The sequence below is a fragment of the Eschrichtius robustus genome, chromosome 14 (assembly GCF_028021215.1).
Source record: "Eschrichtius robustus isolate mEscRob2 chromosome 14, mEscRob2.pri, whole genome shotgun sequence".
Classification (NCBI taxonomy): Eukaryota; Metazoa; Chordata; class Mammalia; order Artiodactyla; family Eschrichtiidae; genus Eschrichtius; species Eschrichtius robustus.
In genome coordinates, this window is record NC_090837.1 from 17,823,069 (window position 1) to 17,842,937 (window position 19,869).

Genomic DNA, 19,869 nt, shown 5'->3' on the forward strand with positions numbered 1-19,869 from the left:
AGGCCAGGAACGTCATGGTAGAAAAATAGGTCCACATCAAGGGCATCTATGTTTTCCTAACTGTGGGCCATATGATCAGAAAGCCCAACAGATGCTGGTCGTGTGGATGTTTTATCAATAACGTCAGTGAGTAGAGAGGACTCATGCTGGGCATGTGAGCATGAAACCAGACCAAGTGTGAGTAACTCTATGAAGAGGCTTTATTCATAAGCACCTTGTCAATATCATCCCAGCAATGCCCTGCTTCCTAAGCAGTTTTCATGGCATTAGACGGTACAAAGGCAGATAGATAGTCTTATGTTCGTGGTAAGAGGCCATCAGATAACAGCAAATGCCTACTAGTTTATGTATCCCGGCAAATGAAGGGTCAGATGCTTGAAGGGTTTCCCCAGACAACCCTTCAAATATCATGTCTGCAGCCAGGGAGGGGCATCTGGCCCACTAGCTTCATGTTTGGTGCACAGAGGACATGAGGACGTGAAGACATGAGGATACCATGTCTGCTAAAGCAACACAAGCACAAGGAAGCTCCACAGCAGATATGAGGGATTTTTTTTTTTGGCCATGCTGCGGCATGCCACAGCAACAGAGCAGGGATCGGACCCGTGCTCCCTGCAGTGGAAGCATGGAGTCCTAACCACTGGACCGCCAGGGAAGTCCCAATAAGGGATTATTTTTAAAAATGTGTCACTTCCTCTTGCTTCTCAATCCTGCCAGGAAATGGGGTGGAGAGAGGAGGTTAAAAAGAAGAAGAAGAAGAAGAAAAAAACCCCACTTCTTCCAATAGCACTGCTCAAGTAAAAAACTGAAAAAAAAAAAAAATCCAGTTATTTCTTTTTCTCAATTGCAAACCTGTGTGAAGGGAGAGCATGAAGGAAAGGGGAAGAGAAACGTACACTCTAAAAGCGAAGTAAAGAACATGCCCTAGAATTACTGACAGTGAAGAGCTAAAAGAAAATACAATGCTAAGGGGTTAATGTCAGAAAGTAGCCTGTCTTTGAGGACTGCTTTTATCATTCTCAAAATAATAAAAAAGATGAAACCGTGGTCTAGTAAAAGATGTCATCATGTTTATTACATCATTGCACCTAAGAATAAGAAAAAAAGGAACTTTACCAAGATGGCATAAGGCACGGGCATACGGGAATTACATTATGTGGAAGACTTGTATTTTTACAACTACTTCTGTTAAAAGGTCAATTACCGCTTAAAATAACCATTCTTAAACAAATAAACACATTCTTACATGAATATGAGAAAAGAGAATTAAAATTCAAAGTGTTTACAATTGGGTATAGGAGGATGGAGTTTTCATGCATAAAGCCATAAGCACGACATCTGTTTGGGCAGTGTGTCACCCTTGGGAGTATGCTGCCGAATAAAATATTTTCTCACGAAGTTGAGCCAGAGGAAGTTTTTATTTAAAAAAAGAAAGGCAAAGATGATACTCACATGGATATTTAATTCCACGTTTTTCCACTGACAAAATCTAGTGAACTTGTCACTGAAAAAGAATGTTAAGGAATTACTGAAAAGTTAAATATCAAGTTAACTGAGAAACTAGAATTGTACTGCTGGTGTTGCTTCTCAAATGGAGTAAGTTTTCATAAACATTTTTTCACAAAGGATTCACCTGGTATTTAAGGCTTTATTTTATGATTCAAATTGAAGACTTTGTGTTTCTCCTTTAATTGTCATTATGCTGTGGTAACATCTTTATCTGAGTCAGCACTGTCCAAGAGACGGGTAACAGAAGCTGCGTATGTAATTTAATTTTAATAATATATTTTATTTAAACCAATATATCAAAAAATTATCATTTCAACATAAAATTAAATCAAATCAATATACAATTTTAATGAGATAGTCTACATTCTTGCTTTTGTATTAAGTCTTTGAAATCTGGTGGGTATTTGCCCATCTTAATTCAGACTAATCATATTTCAAGAGTTCCACAGCTACACGTGGTTAGTGGCTACCATACTGGACAGTGCAGCTCTCAATGACAAAAAAACTGCTGTTTACAAATAATTAGAGGGGTAGCAAATATAATACCTAAATAGTGCTTATCATGCTCCAGGCCCTGTTCATCTACTCCTTCAACAACTCCATGATCAGGTACCGTGATGATGCCCAGCTTACAGCCAAGAAGGCCTGAGCTTGCCCAAGGCCACACGGAGAGAGAAGGGGTGGAGCCGGATTGGAACCCAAACCAATGTCTGCCTCACAAAGATGCAAACAGTGCAGGAGAGGAACCCTCAGACGAGAATCGGAAGATGGAGTAAGTCATACTGCACTGATAAGCTCCCAGTTTACTCAACTGCTGGAGAAGTGTTTTTTTCATCCATGAAGTAAGAAACATATCTACCCCATTAATAAAGGCATTATTGGGATTATTTTTTATTAACGAGCAACATATCTATAAAATGTCTGCTTTTAAATTTTTTTTCAGAAGAAATGCATTCTGGATTGAATACTCCTTAAAAGCAAAGAACATTTTTGGTGATTGTTGGACTTCATCTAGCCCCTGGCTGATTCCCTACACAGGAATGGTATTCAGGGTTCTACGAAGGAATGAATGAATTAAAAAAGGAAGAAAGGGAGGGAGAGAGAAAGGCGGGAAGAGAGGGAGTTCTATGAAGTGCAAGTTACAGGTATTATCAGCACTATAATACGATGCCTTAAGGCATCCAAATATCCCAGGTCCCTGGGGGTTTCATCTAATATGCCTTCTAAGGATCTTTTAAAAATATTTCTGAGGCTAATAATCAAATTAAGAATTAAAAGCAGAAGCACTCTTGTAATTACATAGCATCTTTTTTCAATGACTCTGAAATGACTTTTAAAGAGTGTTTCACTGATCCTCCTAACATCTCTATGAGGTTGGTAAAATGAATTTTGAGTTTCTGAGAGTTATTTCAAAGAGTTTTTTTTAAAGCATGGTGAGTGCAAAAGGTGAAACCACACTGGGGTGAATAAATCCATGACTTTGAAATCGCTTGGCGTGTGAGGCTAGCTCACACCCTGCCTTCTCACGGATTCTGGAGTTCAGAGATGGCAATGGAGGTGGGGGTGTGGGGGGGGTGTGATCTGGCACATTTTATGAACTTGCAAACTAGCTGGGGAGGGTAAACAACCAGGGAGAGAGAAGTGCCCTGCTGGCCAAGAGAAGAGTCGAGGAGAATCAACTCCCAACCCATACCCTGCGCCAAAAGAACACACACTCCATCAAAAAATAAGAACAGACATTTTGCCCGTTAAGTACGATAACAAGTTCTTCTTTAGCAAGTACAGACGGCTCCTGGGTGTCCTGGCTGTCGTGTGCCCACGGGGTTCCTTGAGCTCCATTCCTAGGCAATATCTAGTCACTAGAATGGGCACTTCTGGATGGGGAGGAGGAACCGGGGCTGAGAATAGGGCAGAGCCTGGGCAGCACAGGGCTTCAGAGCGAGAGCCCTTGCAGGTGACTTAACCGCTGCCTCGGAGGGAAGAGCAGGGGTGAAAGATACAAAGACGACTGGGGCGCAGCGAGGGTGAGAAGAACAAGTGTTTTTAACTCTAACCCCTGACGTGGGCTTTAGATCACTGAGCAATCTGACGTTCACTGCTGAAGCGAGGCTCACCAGCCTCATCCAGAAGAGGGAAAGCCTCCCTCCGGGATTCAGCCCCACAGGGAACTTAACCCCGTGTCCCTGCTGGGCCTCAGGAGAAGGTGGAGAGGCAGGCTCAGCACTGCTGAAGACGTCCTCTTTTTTTTTTTTTAATTTAATTGAAGTATAATTGATTTACAATGTGTTAATTTCTGAACAGCAAAGTGATTCAGTTATACACATATATATTCTTTTTCATTATGGTTTATCACAGGATATATGCGATATACATTCATTATATATTCATTATGGTTTATCTAGTTCATTATTCATTATGGTTTATCTAGTTCCCTGCTATACAGTAGGACCTTGTTGTTTATCCATTCTCTATATAATAGTTTGCATCTGCTAACCCCAAACTCCCAGCCCAACCCCTGCCCCACCCCGCCTCCCCCTTGGCAACCATAAGTTTGTTCTCTACATGAAGACTTCCTCTTTACTTCTCTACTATCAAACTGCAGCGTGGCCACCGAGAAAAGTCGCCTGAACCGTGAGGCCCTCAGAGAGCACGGCTAGTCCTGACGATGCTGAAATCTACAAGGTTCTATTTATGGAGCGCCTGTGCTTTTCAAAACCCAAACTCTGGACTTCCCTGGTGGCGCAGTGGTTAAGAATCCACCTGCCAATGCAGGGGACACGGGTTCGAGCCCTGGTCCGGGACGATCCCACATGCCGCGGAGCAACTAAACCCGTGCACCACAACTACTGAGCCTGCGCTCTAGCCCGCGAGCCACAACTACTGAAGCCCGCACACCTAGAGCCCAAGCTCCGCAACAAAGGGAAGCCACCGCAATGAGAAGCCCGTGCACCGCAATGAAGAGTAGCCCCCGCTCACCGCAACTAGAGAAAGCCCACGCGCAGCAATGAAAACCCAACGCAGGCAAAAATAAATAATAAATTAATTAATTAACAACAAAAAAACCCAAACTCTGAACTCTTGGCCTGACAATGGATTTTTTTACTGTTAATTTGATAATGTATTAACATAAAAAGAACCAAAAAATATATATATAAATGAACTGACTTTAAAAATAATTCATTTATATAAAATGGTAACAGTTTCAGAAAATCCAATGTGCATGCCTGCCTAAAATGCAAACAGCTTCACTTGTATTTCCTGTGGTGATAAGAGTGAATGGTTAGGGGGAGGAGGTTGGGAGAGGGATGGATTAGGAGTCTGGGTTTAACAGATGTAAACTATTACATAGAGAATTGATAAATAACAAGGTCCTACTATATAGCACAGGGAACTATATTCAACATCCTGGTATAAACCATAATGGAAAAGAATATGAAAAAGAATGTGTGTGTGTGTGTGTGTGTGTGTGTGTGTGTATATATATATATATATAATTGAATCACTTTGCTGTACAGCAGAAATTAACATTGTAAATCAACTATACTTCAATAAAACTAAAAAAAAAAAAAAACCACAGTGAATGGTTAACTCAGTGGGAGAAAATGACTGTGCAGGTTTACCTGGTGGATACACGATGGAGTTAACAAGACCTCTTCCCCAATTTTAATTACCATCCCCATTTCTCCCCTCTCCACCAAGGATCATATAACAGCAAGGTTGACCCAGGAGTTTGGGAAAAGTCAGATTTAGAATCAACAGCAGTGGAGACAGCCCAGGACTTGGTTGAGTCTCACCCCTGAGCTGGCATCCTATCCTCTCAGTTTGATTCCACGGCTTTTTGGCAAAGCCTCTGCTCCTGCTCAGAAAAATGTAATCATTTGTATGCAGATTCACTTCCTGAAGTATTGACTCTACTCCAAGATAAAATTATCTCTTGAACTCTGGTAGAATCATGACGCACTTTTTAAATTTTATTTTAATTATTTTAGTTCTATGAACATGTGGAGAAAAAAAAAAACTGCACTGAAGTATTTGCTCTTAAAGGGCAACTACTGAACAGCTGCGGGCTGCTCCATCGATGCGGCACGGTCATTACGACAACTGTCTAGAAATTAGCCGAGTTTATGGAGAAGAGTACAGTCAGTGTGAATGCAGATTCAGTGTTAGAAAGTCCAATTCCAAAGGTGCATTATCATAGAGGAACACTCAAAATACTGAAGGATTGACTCTTGGGTGCCTGAGAAGCATGTGAACACTTTTATAGGCATTACCGAAAATTTTCAGAATTTTATACGACAGACATACCCTATAGCTTGAGTAACCCAGGGGAACATATTTATCGGGTACATTAATGATGTATATGACTACAGACATTTGCCGATACTTAAATTCTACTACGTAAAGAATCAAGAGAAGGCTTGTCTCACTTTGAAGGATATGATTTCAACATATAAACAAATGAATTAGATATAGACTCGTGCTTGCATTAGCAAAGGTGTCCCAATAAGATACTTTTAATTGTGAGCTTCCTTAGCCTATTTAAATTTTGGACCATTTGGAAGCTAAAGAACTAAAGGTCAATGGGATGTTAAGATATACAAATCCTAAATTATAAAGTACAGAGGAAACAATCTAATGCAAAGCCTGGCACATAGCACATGGTCAATAAATGCTTGTTGAATGAATAAATTAACACATTTTAAGGACAGCACTTATTGGGTAAAATGAGGTACACCTACACAGTACAAGATCTTATCAGTATAAAGACACTGATATATAACTAAGAAAATGTTACATGTCAAATATATCTCTATTAAAAAAAAGATTTTATACATAAAGTTTCATACCTTTCCATGAATTTTTGAAAAATGCTGCCTCGAAGACTTTCACAAATTTCTTCTATGTATGGCTGGAAAGGATGGAAAAGAAATTCCACAGTGCATCAATAAGAACATAATAAAGTGAAAAGCAGTAAAGGATGAGACTCAGACGAGGTGAGGCTCCAAATCACGTGCTCCCACAGCACCTTGTACTCGCCCTTCTCAGCCTTGTCCAATTTTCACCAATGGACTCATGGTCACGCTTATTTACTTGTAGTAATCTACACCACTCAACGGGATGTTCCATGAAGGCAAGGACAGGTCTGTCCTGTGTGCCACTGCATCCCTCCTGCCTAGCACGGCTCCTGGCAAGTCACAGACACATCTTAAATGGCTGGAATTAGCTTCATGGGCATGTGACCCATGCAGTCCCACAGAAGAGCCCAGGGCTCGGTCTGGTGCCCTGCTGTTCTCATCTTGAAATTCTTAATAATTTCTGAACAAGGGCCCCCAGGTTTTCATTGCGTACTGAGCCTTGTAAGTTATGTAGTGCATCCTATAAATTACTATTAATTATATAATTGCTATTAATTATGATTATCATAAATGATCAGCATTAATATTGACTTTTAAAGACTAAAAGCCAAGGGACCCATGGAGTAAATTTTTTTTAAATCAGCTATTCCCAAGGTCTTTGAGCAAGTTCATGGCTAAGCGGGGATTAAGGCAAGGGCTCCTTGCTCACATGTGCAGTGCCCTTTCCCTGTGGAGAACAATCTACTTCAATATCATGCCACTTTACACATTACCAAATAAACTGCATAAACTTATTTTCCATGGGATGGACTTCAAATCAAGAACTATAAAAATATCAAATGCCAACATTTCACAGCTCAGTCTGGAGCCACTTAGATAGTCTTGGAAAATATCTTCATACCCTACACTCACTGAATGATGCAAATTTAATGTTTTCTGTGTCTTTGTAGATCATCCAGAAAATGTGTAAAAAAGAAGGACCAGATCAGGAACCGTCCAAGGCAAGTGATCAAACTAGGAAGTCTGCAGAAGCCACAGTCACCAACACAGGCAGTGAGACCACTGCAGCTCGCCTGGGAGCCTCACTTCCTGCCACGGGGCTAAGCCACCTCCACCCCCTGGCAGGGCTACTGCTGTCCTGGGCGGGGCACTGGAACTGGTCACTAAAACCAAATGGACTTTGTTCCCTCCTTAGTAACAGGGGAAGCTGAACTCTCTCTCTGAAGCCCTTTCCAGCTCTGAAGTCCTGTGTTTCTGTGATGACATATAATAGCAATCTTCACTAACTCTTCTAGATGCCAGAGACCAAGGGCCACAAGTCTCAAGAGGTTCAAAAGACATCAAAAGACAAAAGAGATCAAGTGTTGAAAGATATATGAAAAGCCTAAATTTGTATATCACAGATTTTGTATTTACAAAAACTGTTACGTTAATATTTTTTCACATTTTATAAAACAGCCTGTACTTCTGCTAATAAAATAAAAGTTCACCAGAAATTCTTAAGACTGGATATGATATACTACACTGCCACTTTCAACACAAAGAACTACAAAATGTGTCGGGTAAGCAGTGCAAAAGCGAGAGTTCAATAGTGGGGTCATGAGCAAACAACCTCACCTGATTCTCAGTCTCCTTAGTCTGTAAAATGGGAGAGTCACATCTAATTTTCAAGGCCATTGTGAGAATTTAATAAGATTAAGAATGTTGAGAGCCAAGCACAGGGCCTGGCATGTTCTAAGAACCTAAATGTAAGCCAGGACCCCTCCCGACTCTTGCCACCAAATGTACCTGTGCAATTATTTATTTCTAAAGTCAATTTTGCAAACAAAAAGAATAAAAAGCATTTTGTATTTACTTTCAGAGCATTTTTTTTTTACTACCTTCTTCTCCTTGATAAGAAATTTCAACTCAGGCATCACACTTCCTGATGTCTAAATATATGATAAACCTATAGTAATCAAAATAGTATCGTACTGACATAAAAACAGACATTATGGACCAATGGAACAGAATAGAGAGTCCAGAAATAAATCCACACACCTATGGTCAACTAATCTTTGACAAGGGCGTCAAGCACACAATGCGGAAAGGATAGTCTCTCCAATAAATGGAGAATGAGACTGGACCCTTATCTCACACATATACAAAAATCAACTCAAGATGAATTAAGGACTTAAATATAAGACCTGAAAGTGTACAACCACTAGAAGAATACACAGGGGAAAAAACGTCTTCACATTTGCCTGGGTGATGATTTTTTGGATGTGACATCAAAAATTCAGGCAACAAAAGCAAAAACAGACAAGTGGGATTGCATCAAACTAAACAGCTTCTGCAGAGCAAAGGAAACAATTACCAGAGTGAAAAGGCAACCTGTAGAATGAAAGAAGATATTTGCAAACCATATATCTGATAAGGGGTTAATATTCAAAATATGCGAGGAACTCGACTCAATAGCCAAAAACCAAATAACCCGATTCAAAAGGGGACTGAGGACCTGAACAGACATTTTTTGAAAGACATACAAATGACCAACAGGCATATGAAAAGGTGCTCAACAACACTAATCATCAAGGAAATGCAAATCAAAGCCACAATGAGATATCACCTCACATCTGTTAGGATGGCTATTATCAGGAAGTCAAGAGGTAAGTTGTTGGTAAGGATGTAAAGGGAACCCTTGTGCACTGTTGGTGGGAATGTAAATTGGTGCAGCCATTATGGAAAACAGTATAAGGATTCCTCAAAAAATTAAAAACAGAACTACCATATTATCCAGCGATCCCCCTTCTAGTATATATCCAAAGGAAATGAAATCAGTATCTTGAAGAGATATCTGCATGCCCATGTTCACTGCAGCATTATTCACAACAGTAAAGATACGGAAACAAACTAAGTGTCTATCAATGGATGAATGGATAAAGAAAATGTGGTATGGATACATATATATATATATATATATATATAAAAACACACAATGGTATAATATTCAGTCTTTAAAAAGAAGGAAATCCTGCTATTTGTGACACCATGGGTGAATCTGGAGAACATTATGGTAAGTGAGATAAGCCAGACACAGAAAGACAAATATGGTATGATCTCGTCCATACGTGGAATCTAAAAAAAGTCTAACTCATAAAAGCAGAGTAGAATGGTGGTTGCCAAGGGCTGGGAAGTGGGGGAAATGGGGAGATGGTGGTCAAAGGGTACAAAGTTTCAGTTATGCAGGATAAATAAGTTCTGGAGAGCTAAGGTACAGCATGGGGACTACGGTTAATAATACTGTATTGTACACTTGAAATTTGCTAACAGAGTTGATCGTAAGTGTTCTCACCCCCACACATACACACAAACACACACATACACACACACAAATGTAACTAGGTGAGGTGATGGATATGTTAATTAGTTTGATTATGACCATCACTTCACAACGAATACGTATATCAATACATCACACTGTACACCTACAATTATATACAATTTTTATTTGTCAATTATAACTCAGAAAGTCAGGGGAAAGAAAGAAATTCCAACTCAAAGAATATCAACTAACTCTATGGTTAATGACCCTCTATAAACAGGACATCCAAACATATAACTTCTATTTATACTTTGATCACTATGTTCTGATGGTACATGTCACACTGAATTGCACTAATACACCTTCTTATTTAAATCAACTTAATAGGGACTATTTCCTTCACCTTTGAAATAAGAACACCAGCCATTCTATATCTATTTTACCAGAACATTATTTAATTATTTTCTTGTGAACAAATCAGTAAAGTGGTTTTGAAAGATATTGGAGAAGCTCCTAAATGACTGTTCCTTGAAGGCACAGAGAGAATTTTGGTGGTCTTTGTATCTCATCTGGAACTATCTTTTTAAATGTTATTTATGCTGCAGGAAAAGCTAGCATCAGAGTTGTAAAATCCACGTACTGTGAGGTATAATTTAGCAACGTTAGATGTAATTGACTACAAGACTGTCTCTGAACAGCATCAAAGTCAGACAACTGAAGTTCTGACATGAAAATATCACGAAGGCAACAAACAGCAGACATTCACGTTGCACTTTTTGAATGTACAATGTTTGATAAGAGCTGACATTTGTGGAGTATGGCAACAGACAGGCCTAGTGCAAAGCAACTCACATGCACTGAATCCTCAAGACCCCCGTTTGCGGGAGAGCCCGCTGTCACTTCCACTTCACAGATGGGAAAACTGAAGGGAGGAGAGGTATGGTAGCTTGCCCAGGGTCTCGAAATCCAGGGCACTTAATTTCAGAGCCCAGGCTTATAACCAACTAGACTATAAAAGGTACTACATTTTAAGAAAAGTCCATCTAATTATTTTGGCAGAAAGGCAGCACGCAGTTTGTTACTGTACCCAAATGTTCTCGGAGCCAAATCAATATTTTCTCTATAAAATCATCAGATTCATTTTGTATGTAAATAAAACCTATCATAAGGCACCTAGGTAAAAATCAACTTACTTCTCTGTAAATTACTGAATAATCCAGGAAATGGATAAATTAATTTTTTTCATTTATGAAAATCACTACATTAATGAATGGCATTCTTTCCTATTTCTTGTGACTCATAGAAACATGAAAAGTACATGATCCACTTGAAAATTTGACCATGTCCTTGCAAGCTGCCACCTCTGTAGAAAACCCACAGGATGAGAGAAAAGGCTTTGGGGAGGAGAAACCATGACATCTGAAGATCAGCAAATACATCAGCCCATCAGTTGTGGACCAAGTTTTCTGAGGCCTGTCATTTAAATCTGCATGACTGTGTTGTGTTCAAGATACGAGGAGCCAAGGCAAAGTCCAGTTCCTCAGTCACGACCCCAAGGCCGTTCAAACATTCCCTCTTGACTCTTGAAAATGGATCTATTTCATCTGGGGGATAATCACCGTGGGGGTCAACACCTGTACCACTAGAAAGTAAATCTTGTCAAGTCCCTGCTCATCACAGGTGCCTGGGATGTCAAATAGGAAAAGGCTTTTTCCTCCAATGTCTTGTCTTGATTGATTTATAGAAAACAACATTACAAGAACGCTCCAGTGGCCTTTTTCAGGAAAGCCTTCACGAAGGATGTCAGCAGAACAGCACATTTCAATGAGAAGACAGACAATATTAAACTTCAGTTCTTCCAGATAAACCTCCACGTAAGAAATACAGCCTCATATGTCAATTCCCCCAGCACTTTCACACATGCAAAGTATGTCCCCAAATCCAATTGTTAAGCAAATTAGAAACATTTATTGGGAAAGCATTTTATCTTACCTGAAAAAGAGTTGATGTCACTTGTTTCTTGGATAGATGACTTTGCACGTGTTCTACAGCTTGCTTTGAGAATGGCTTTTAAAAATCAAAAAAACAATGTTTTTTCCACAAATATAAAACAGAGCAAACCTCTGTATGTTTTACAATGTCAAACATATAATTTAACACAAAAATTACTAAGCAGTAACCTATAGGGATTCCATCAACATGCATTCTTTAAAAAATCTGTTGGATTCTGCGGGCAAGCCAAACAGACGACTGCTCCTCTGAGCTTCCAGAGTTCTTAGACACCATGTCGAGAAAGATGCTGAGCACGGCGGCATCCAACTGACATATCTAATCCCACAGGAGATCAAGATGACTTCGATTAAAAAAAGGTGTAAGGAATCGTATTATCACCTTACTAAAGGCATCATCCCTCAACTGGCTGATACTGGGGTCCTAAAAATGTAAAATTTCTATTATATGAGAGAAAGTGAATGCATGAAAATATACCTAAGAATTAAACGTCAGGACTGCAAAGCTATATCACAGTGTTGAAAAGACTCTAGGGTAAGGAAAGTCTTGCTGTAACCACAGGGGAGAGGAATTGGTTCTAAAAGAATGAAACTCACACTGACAAAAATTATGCACTGTCCTCCCCCAAAACTTCAAATTACGTCTGCAGCAATGCACAAGAAGAAGAGCTTAAAAAGCATATCACACTGCTAAAAACCCTCTAAATTGTTGACCTATACGAAAACTATGTTTACAGAGGCTTTCACAGTGAACACCTGGCATTTACCAAGGTTCAACCTTTCCCCAGCACGGTAGCAAGGCACAGAGCATTACGATTAACTCTAGCTCAGAAGTTCGGTAAGCACTGTAGACAACACAGTAAACACAAAGGCACGAACATATATCACTGTCGTGAGCAGTGCTGTCCAGTCAGGCTCTCTGCGATGCTGGAAGTGCGGTGAACCTGGGCTGACGCGGGAGTTACCAGCCACACGTGGGTACTGAGCCCTTGAAATGTGGCTCATGAGGAATTAAACTTTTAATTCCATTTCGTTTTAATTAACTTAAACAATTTAAATACCCACATGTGGCTAGTGGCTACTGCACTGGACACAGCAGCCCAGGGCTCTGAGGATAATCCTTTGGAAAACAGTCTTCATGTAGAGAGATTACATGGTAAATTTTCATTATTAATTATTCCACTCACTCCTGATGGAATAATTTCCTAGGAACCTAGTTTATCCTAATGACTGAATTAGATTGTTTCTCTGATTTATCAATACAAGGAAAAAAAATGGTTTCAACCATCCTTCAACTATTAATGAATTACATTAACATAATAATTACAATCCTCCTTATTAATTCAAGGAAAGCATTTAAGATTTTTACTGATCAATATATGACTAGCCTAACTGTTAAAGGAGAGCTAAATGAAAAACAATAAAGCTTAATTTCCTTTAGGAAGTCTAGCATTGAGGTTGGCTTTTTCTTCCATTGATCTGCATTAGCCATTTTATCCATGTTTGCAGTGAAAGTATCCACTTTTGGAAACATACCAAGAGTATATGGAGCAACAGATACCGGATCAGTATTATCAGGAAACAAATGACAAAAACCGAAGAAATGGGTTCCATCCTGGATGAATATCATTTAATTTTTAAACCTCTTCCTCCTACTTTAACTTTCATTCTGGAAATGTTTGAAGGCTGTCTCATATTTACCCATACTAAAGTAATAAAACAAAAAGAGATACTTACATGTGAACAAGACAGCAGCTCCTTCATGATGTAAGTATCATAAATTTGTCGACTTCTACAAAGGCGATCTTCCTCATTCTCAAGCTTTTCATATTCTTTTATCTGGATGGTTAAAAGTTACCGTTGTTAGGTATTGTCTTCCTAGAAACTTCCTTTATTGAAGGATATTACTAGTCTTGGCAGAAACCACTTCCACATGAGACCAAGCAAATTACTTGAATCGGCCATTCCACAGGAAACAACTACTTCTAATGTTGTAATAATGAAGTTGGAATAATTTAAATTCAACTTGGAACATATGAATGGATTTTTTCCTATGATGAACCTTGTCGCTTAAATTTAGAAACACAATATTAGGAAACAAATACTGCCATGGTTACAATTAACTTACGATGCACCAGCCATGGACCATTCATCCTTGCCAATTCTCCTTTCCAAAGCACAAATAATTTAAATTTGTCTGTAATCCAGTTCTAAGAGTTATGATGGGGCTCGTTCTCACTCCCCTCACCCCTCACTGTGTATATATATACACACACATACACACACACACACACATATATTCTTTTTTTACATTCTCTTCCACTATAAGTTATTATAAGGTATTGAGTATAGTTCCCTGTGCTATACAGGAGGTCCTTGTTGGTTACCTGTTTTATATAGAGTAGTATGTATATTTTAACCCCAAACTGCTAATTGATCCCTCCCCCCCCATCTTTTGGTAACCATAAGTTTGTTTTCTGTCTATGAGTCTATTTCTGTTTTGTAAATAAGTTCGTTTGTATCATTTTTTTAGATTCCACATATAAGCAATATCATATATTTGTCTTTCTCTGTCTGGTTTACTTCACTTACTATGATAATCTCTAGGTCCACCCATGTTGCTGCAAATGGCATTATTTCATTCTTTTGTATGGCTGAGTAATATTCCATTGTGTGTGTGTGTGTGTGTGTGTGTGTGTGTGTACACACACACACACACACACCACATCTTCTTAATCCATTCATCTTTCGATGGACATTTAGGTTGCTTCCATGTCTTGGCTACTGTAAATAGTGCTGCTATGAATACTGGGGTGCATGTATCTTTTCAAATTATATTTTTCTCCAGAAGGAAAACACTTTTTTAATGAAGGAGCAATTCAGCAATGTTGGCATAACCAAAGGACCTCGGCTTAATCATCCAAGGTTAATTCAGGAGAACATGTCTAAAGGTTCAAATACCATGCCAGATGCAAGTATGGTAGCTGCAAGGAAACAGAAGCCAGACACAGAAATCTGAGGCAGAGTCAGAAAACAAACAAAGGACTCTAGTTTGGTAGATTTCTTTTGATGTTTTGTTTTAGTAAGTTCCAGAAATTAATGCCAGAATGCTAGGATAGAACAGGTGGACTGTTAGTGAACCAAAGGCAAACGTTTCTGCCTAAACATACAAACTCTAGGAAAACTAAACCTTCATGGAAGCATTATCCTTGAAAACAAGTGTAATGAAACCTAAGTCTATGTTCTGGGGACCTATAAAGCAAGCTGACACCTGGTTAAGCAAATGCTGATTCTATGGGAGTTTTCTATGAACTGTAATAATCTGACAATACAGAAAATTCTAGTTTCTTGCACAAATGATGATCTGAACCACAATTCTGGCTTTAGTAAGTGCCTCGTATCTCATAAACTCCAACTTGAACAACAGAAAAGGTTAATTCTTAGTAAGCAAAGAAACAGCCTAAAGCATCCCTGGCTGTAATTCACTTTCTATTATCAGTAAGACCACTAGTTAAAGAACATGCAGTCAAGTATCAATTGGCTCTAGACAGGATGTCCTGATGTGCAGAGCAAATGCCACCCCTAATTCTGGCAGTCAGGTTGTCCAGGGAACCTGAGCAGGCAGAGGCCCGAGTTCAAGGTGAAAAGTCTCTACTACAGCAGAACAGAAGCTTCGCCATCAACGATGAACATTCACTAACCGTGTAGTCCTCCCTTTCTGCTTTGGTGGTTACAAAGCTCACAGCTGAACATGTAGCCAAAAAAATGCAATAATCATCATTGATTCTGCTCTTTTGCTCACACCCCTGTCCCCACCACCCCCTACATCCAATTCATCAGCCAGTCATGTTGGCTTTATATTCAAAATATATCACAAACCAGGGCCCTCCTTCAGGTAACAGTGAACTAAACTCTAACAACAATTCTGGACATATATAAAACCCAACTACACTGGACCACTGGAGAGTGACCAGAAGTACACAGATAATGGAAAAGGGGCATCAAACAGAAGCTGGAAAGTAAGAGAGGATACTCCTGAAAATGAAGAGCCAGAGCAGAGCTCCAAAATTTTACGTACAAACTCTCAAAATCTCTGCTGGACCCCATAATGACAGGTGAGCATGACAGACCCAAAGCAGTCCAGCTAAGAACTGGACAAGAACTGAACAAGATTAAAAGAACTGAACAAGATTCAGTTGCTACCCACTGTATGAGAAGACAGAGCATCAAGTCTGAGTAAGCCAAATTAACTGCTGAGACAAAAAAAATCAATACCCTTTGGAGAAGCAGAGTTTAGAGTATCTACAATATCAATGGACAAGATACAATCTAAAATTACTCTATCTATGAAGAAACAGAGAAATGTAGCTCACACGTAAGAGAACAGACCATCAGTGAAGACCAATCCAAGATGATTCTGATGGAATTATCAGACAAGGATTTTAAAGGAGTCGTTAAAACTATACTAAAAGATGTACAGAAAATATGCATGTAATGAATAAGAAGATAGGAAATAGCAGCAGAAAAATAGTAACTAAGAAAATAACCACATGGAAATCTTATCTGAAAAAAAATTCAATGGATGGACATAATCACAGGCTAGAGTTGGCAAAAGAATCAATGAATTTGAAGACAGCTCCATAAAAATTATCTAATCTGAAGAAAAGAAAGAAAAAAAATTGGGGGGGGGGAAATGGAACAGGGAATCAGTGATATCTAGGATAATATCGAAAGATCAAACATACTTATGATTGGAATTCTAGAGAGAGGAAAAAAAAGAGACTGGGGTAGAAATAATGTTTTATAATGGCTCAAATTTTAGCAGATTTGGTGAAACATATAAATTGACAGAGTCAAGAAACTAAGTGAAAGCCACAAAGGATAAACACAATATCTGAAATTACTCCACTAAAATGCACCTCCTCAGAAGTCAGTCTTTGACCCAGCAATTTAAGGTGGCCACCAAATCACAATACATCACATTGAGTTGTGAGTCTGTTTTGAATCACTGCATAGCAGTTATCATTTCCTGATATATTTCCTATTCATTTATTACTGGTTTATTGTCTGTTTCAACAAAAATAGGAGCTCAAAGAGAGCACAGACTTTGTCCATCTTGTTCATCCAAACAATGCTTCCCAGCATTAGTGTTTGATAAATACTGGTTGCATGAGTGAAGAAAAGTCTGCGTAGTAACTTTACCTCTGATCTTATATTTTCTGTTTTCCGTGATTTATTATTAAATCTAGGTGTAATATAAATATTTTTATAAGCTGCCTCTAAATCTAACTGGAACAAGGAAGTGTATAAACCAACACACCGAGCATTAGCTACGTGTCAGGTGCTGTTCTGGTGTGTTGCATACACACATGACAACCCTAAGGACAGACACTGCTATCACCCTAATTTTTAGCTGAGGAAACCCAGATAGAGTGAAGCAAGACTCCTTGCCCAGCTTCAGGCAGCTAGTCACTACCAGTGTCCAAATCCAAATCCAGACGTTCTCAGTTTAGAGCTGGAACTCTTTACCACCATGTTACAGCATATACCTAATCAGCATATTATAGATATTACAGTTTAGAAAGCAACTGTCCATCTGGCATCCCATTTGAGACTCTCAATTAGCCTGTGAAATAGCAGGAGATGATTACTAACCTCATTTCATAGATAAAGTAAGAGATGCTCAAATATTAAGTCCCCATTCTATGAGCTCAAGTACAGGACAGTGTCTTGGTTCACATTTGTAAGCTCTGGGTCTGACACAAGGTAGATGCTTCAGGGTTTGCTCAATGACCAGCACCATATCCCACAGCAAGTGAGAGGGGCACAGCTGCACCTAGATCCTAGCTGGGCCTGCTGTCTAGGAGTCAAACAATGGTCAAGTGAAAATACTGATGACACACACAAACCCCAGCAGCAAGCATATATTAAGTATTCCATGGGCATTACAGGCGACAGACAGTGTTAAGAATCAGAGAAGCAAAGCAGTCACGGAAGACTGGGATGACTGTACAGACAGGCTTCACTGGAGAATACAGAAACTGACCTTGGCCTTAAACGAAGCAAGGCTTTCCACAAGCCGAGAAGGGGAAACTGCATCCTAGGCTGGGGGAAGGACATAAGGAAAGTAATAAAAAGAAGAATTGGGCTCGGTGGGTTCAGGTAATATTGGTTACTGGAAGGTCTACGTGAGAAGGTAGTGAAAGATAAAGAGGGAAAGGTAAGCGATAAGTAACGCAGAGATATGTGAGTGTTGGAAGAAGCAATTAGGACTTCAGACCACAGGAAAATGGGTAACCACTAAAAGTCTGCGGACACAGAAAAATGGAAATACAACGGACAACATACACATTGCCAGATATCTGACAACAGAGTTTTCTAGGGATCAGGATCATAAAACTAGAAATTAAAGAATCCACTAGGCTGGTGAAACCAAGGAGTCAGAATTACTGATAACTTCAATCTTGGAGGCTGTACTGACTTACACAACTGTATTTGAAACTCCAAGGTGGATGGTTATTGTCAATTAAAGAACACAAAGCAAGTTGCTGAGGAGCCCTGAAGCATTTTCCTCCAAGGGGATAACCTGATAGGCCAGATCCATCACACCAGGCCAGGAGAGAGGAGAGGAGAGCTGCAGAACAAGCCAATGAAGAGAAACTCCGATGCCTAAAGTTCAAATGGAAACACATCAGCAGTAGTCACCACCATACTGGCCAGAAGTGCTTAAGAAATAACTATGTAGGTTGCCCATCTGTTTCATCTACTAAAGGAGATTGCTTTCCATTTGACAAAGCAGCTGAGTACATGCTGAAATTGGAGAGGTGAAGCTTTTAAGAACACAGGAAAGAAAAAAAATTTTTGACACATCAAGCTGTGAGTCTCATCCAGATAAAACGCCTGATTCAGACTGAAATAATAAAGTCACTTCATACTCAGTGGAATCCTTTTGGATTTAGCTTACTTTTTTTTCACATGATGCTAAATGCGCATCATCATTTGATCATTCTTCCTGGAAATACATTCATATAATTTTAAAAATGTAGAAAAATGTCATTTTCATGTATATCAATAAACCAGGAAAAAAGGGAATATTCTTCCAATTTTCAAAGATACAAAGATTACTAATATCAGCCCTAATTATGCCATGCTTTCTTTGGACCATTTCAAATGTTTTAGGGTAAAGACAGATCATGCTAATAATATTAGCATATGTCATTTCTTAAATATATTTCAATTAATATATTCTCTAATTTCAATTTTAATTTCCTCTTTGACCCATACATTATTTAGAAGTTATTTGTTTCCAGGCAGCTAAGGGTTTCTTACTTAACACTGTTATTAAATTTGAGCTTAAGTCCACTGTGGTCAGAGAACATACTCTGAACAATTTCAATCTTGAAATTTGTAGAAAGTTTTCTTTAGGGTCCAGCATATGATCTATTTTGGTAAATGTTTCATATGTAGTTTAAATAATGCAAAACTCTGTTTTTGCTGGGTCAGTTAGGTCAAGTTTATTCATCACTTTATTAAGATCTTCTATATCCTTACTAATTTTTTGCCTGTTTGTTCTACAAGCTCTTGAAGTATGTGGGTATCCCACTAGGGTTGTAGAATTATTTTGTTTTGGATCTTCCTGCTAATTTTTGCTTTAAATATTTTAAAGTTCTGTTATTTGTAAGATACAGATGCTGACTCCTCAATCATTATGAAATAATCTCTCTTTATCTCAAAGTAGCATTGCCATGTACTGTGTCTGATATTAGTATAGCTATACCAGCTTTGCTTCATTTAGTGTGTATATTCTATATTCTTTTCCATACTTCTGTTTAAAGTATATCACTTCTTTAAAAATTAAAAAAAAAATTGAATCACTATACTGTACACCTGTAACTTATATAATATTGTACAGCAACTATAGGTTAATCAAAAAATAAAATTATCTTAAAATACATAAATAAAGCATCTCACTTGTAAGCAGTATATAACATGGTTTTGGTTATTTATCCAGTCTGACAAACTTGGTCTTTTACTGGGAGTATTTAGTCCATTTATATTAAATGTAATCATCAATATTTATATAGATGAATTTATAGCTACCACCTTACTCTTTATTTTCAATTTGACCTCCTACTTTATGTCCACCTTTTATTCTTTTTTTTTTTTTTTGGATTAATACAATGTTGTTTTA

The 19,869-nt window shown here is 38.7% G+C and overlaps 1 protein-coding gene across 1 annotated transcript in view; it reads right to left on the bottom strand.

The window, feature by feature from the left end:
* The window catches only part of LOC137776429 (G protein-coupled receptor kinase 3), a 124,874-nt gene that overhangs the window by 45,267 nt on the left and 59,738 nt on the right, over nucleotides 1–19,869 (bottom strand). The window contains exons 4-7 of the mRNA XM_068562906.1: nucleotides 13,416–13,517; nucleotides 11,662–11,736; nucleotides 6,357–6,418; nucleotides 1,453–1,504 (exon numbers count right to left, since the gene is read on the bottom strand). Of these exons, the coding sequence (XP_068419007.1) occupies nucleotides 1,453–1,504; nucleotides 6,357–6,418; nucleotides 11,662–11,736; nucleotides 13,416–13,517 (291 nt within the window). The remainder of the gene's footprint in view (nucleotides 1–1,452; nucleotides 1,505–6,356; nucleotides 6,419–11,661; nucleotides 11,737–13,415; nucleotides 13,518–19,869) is intronic.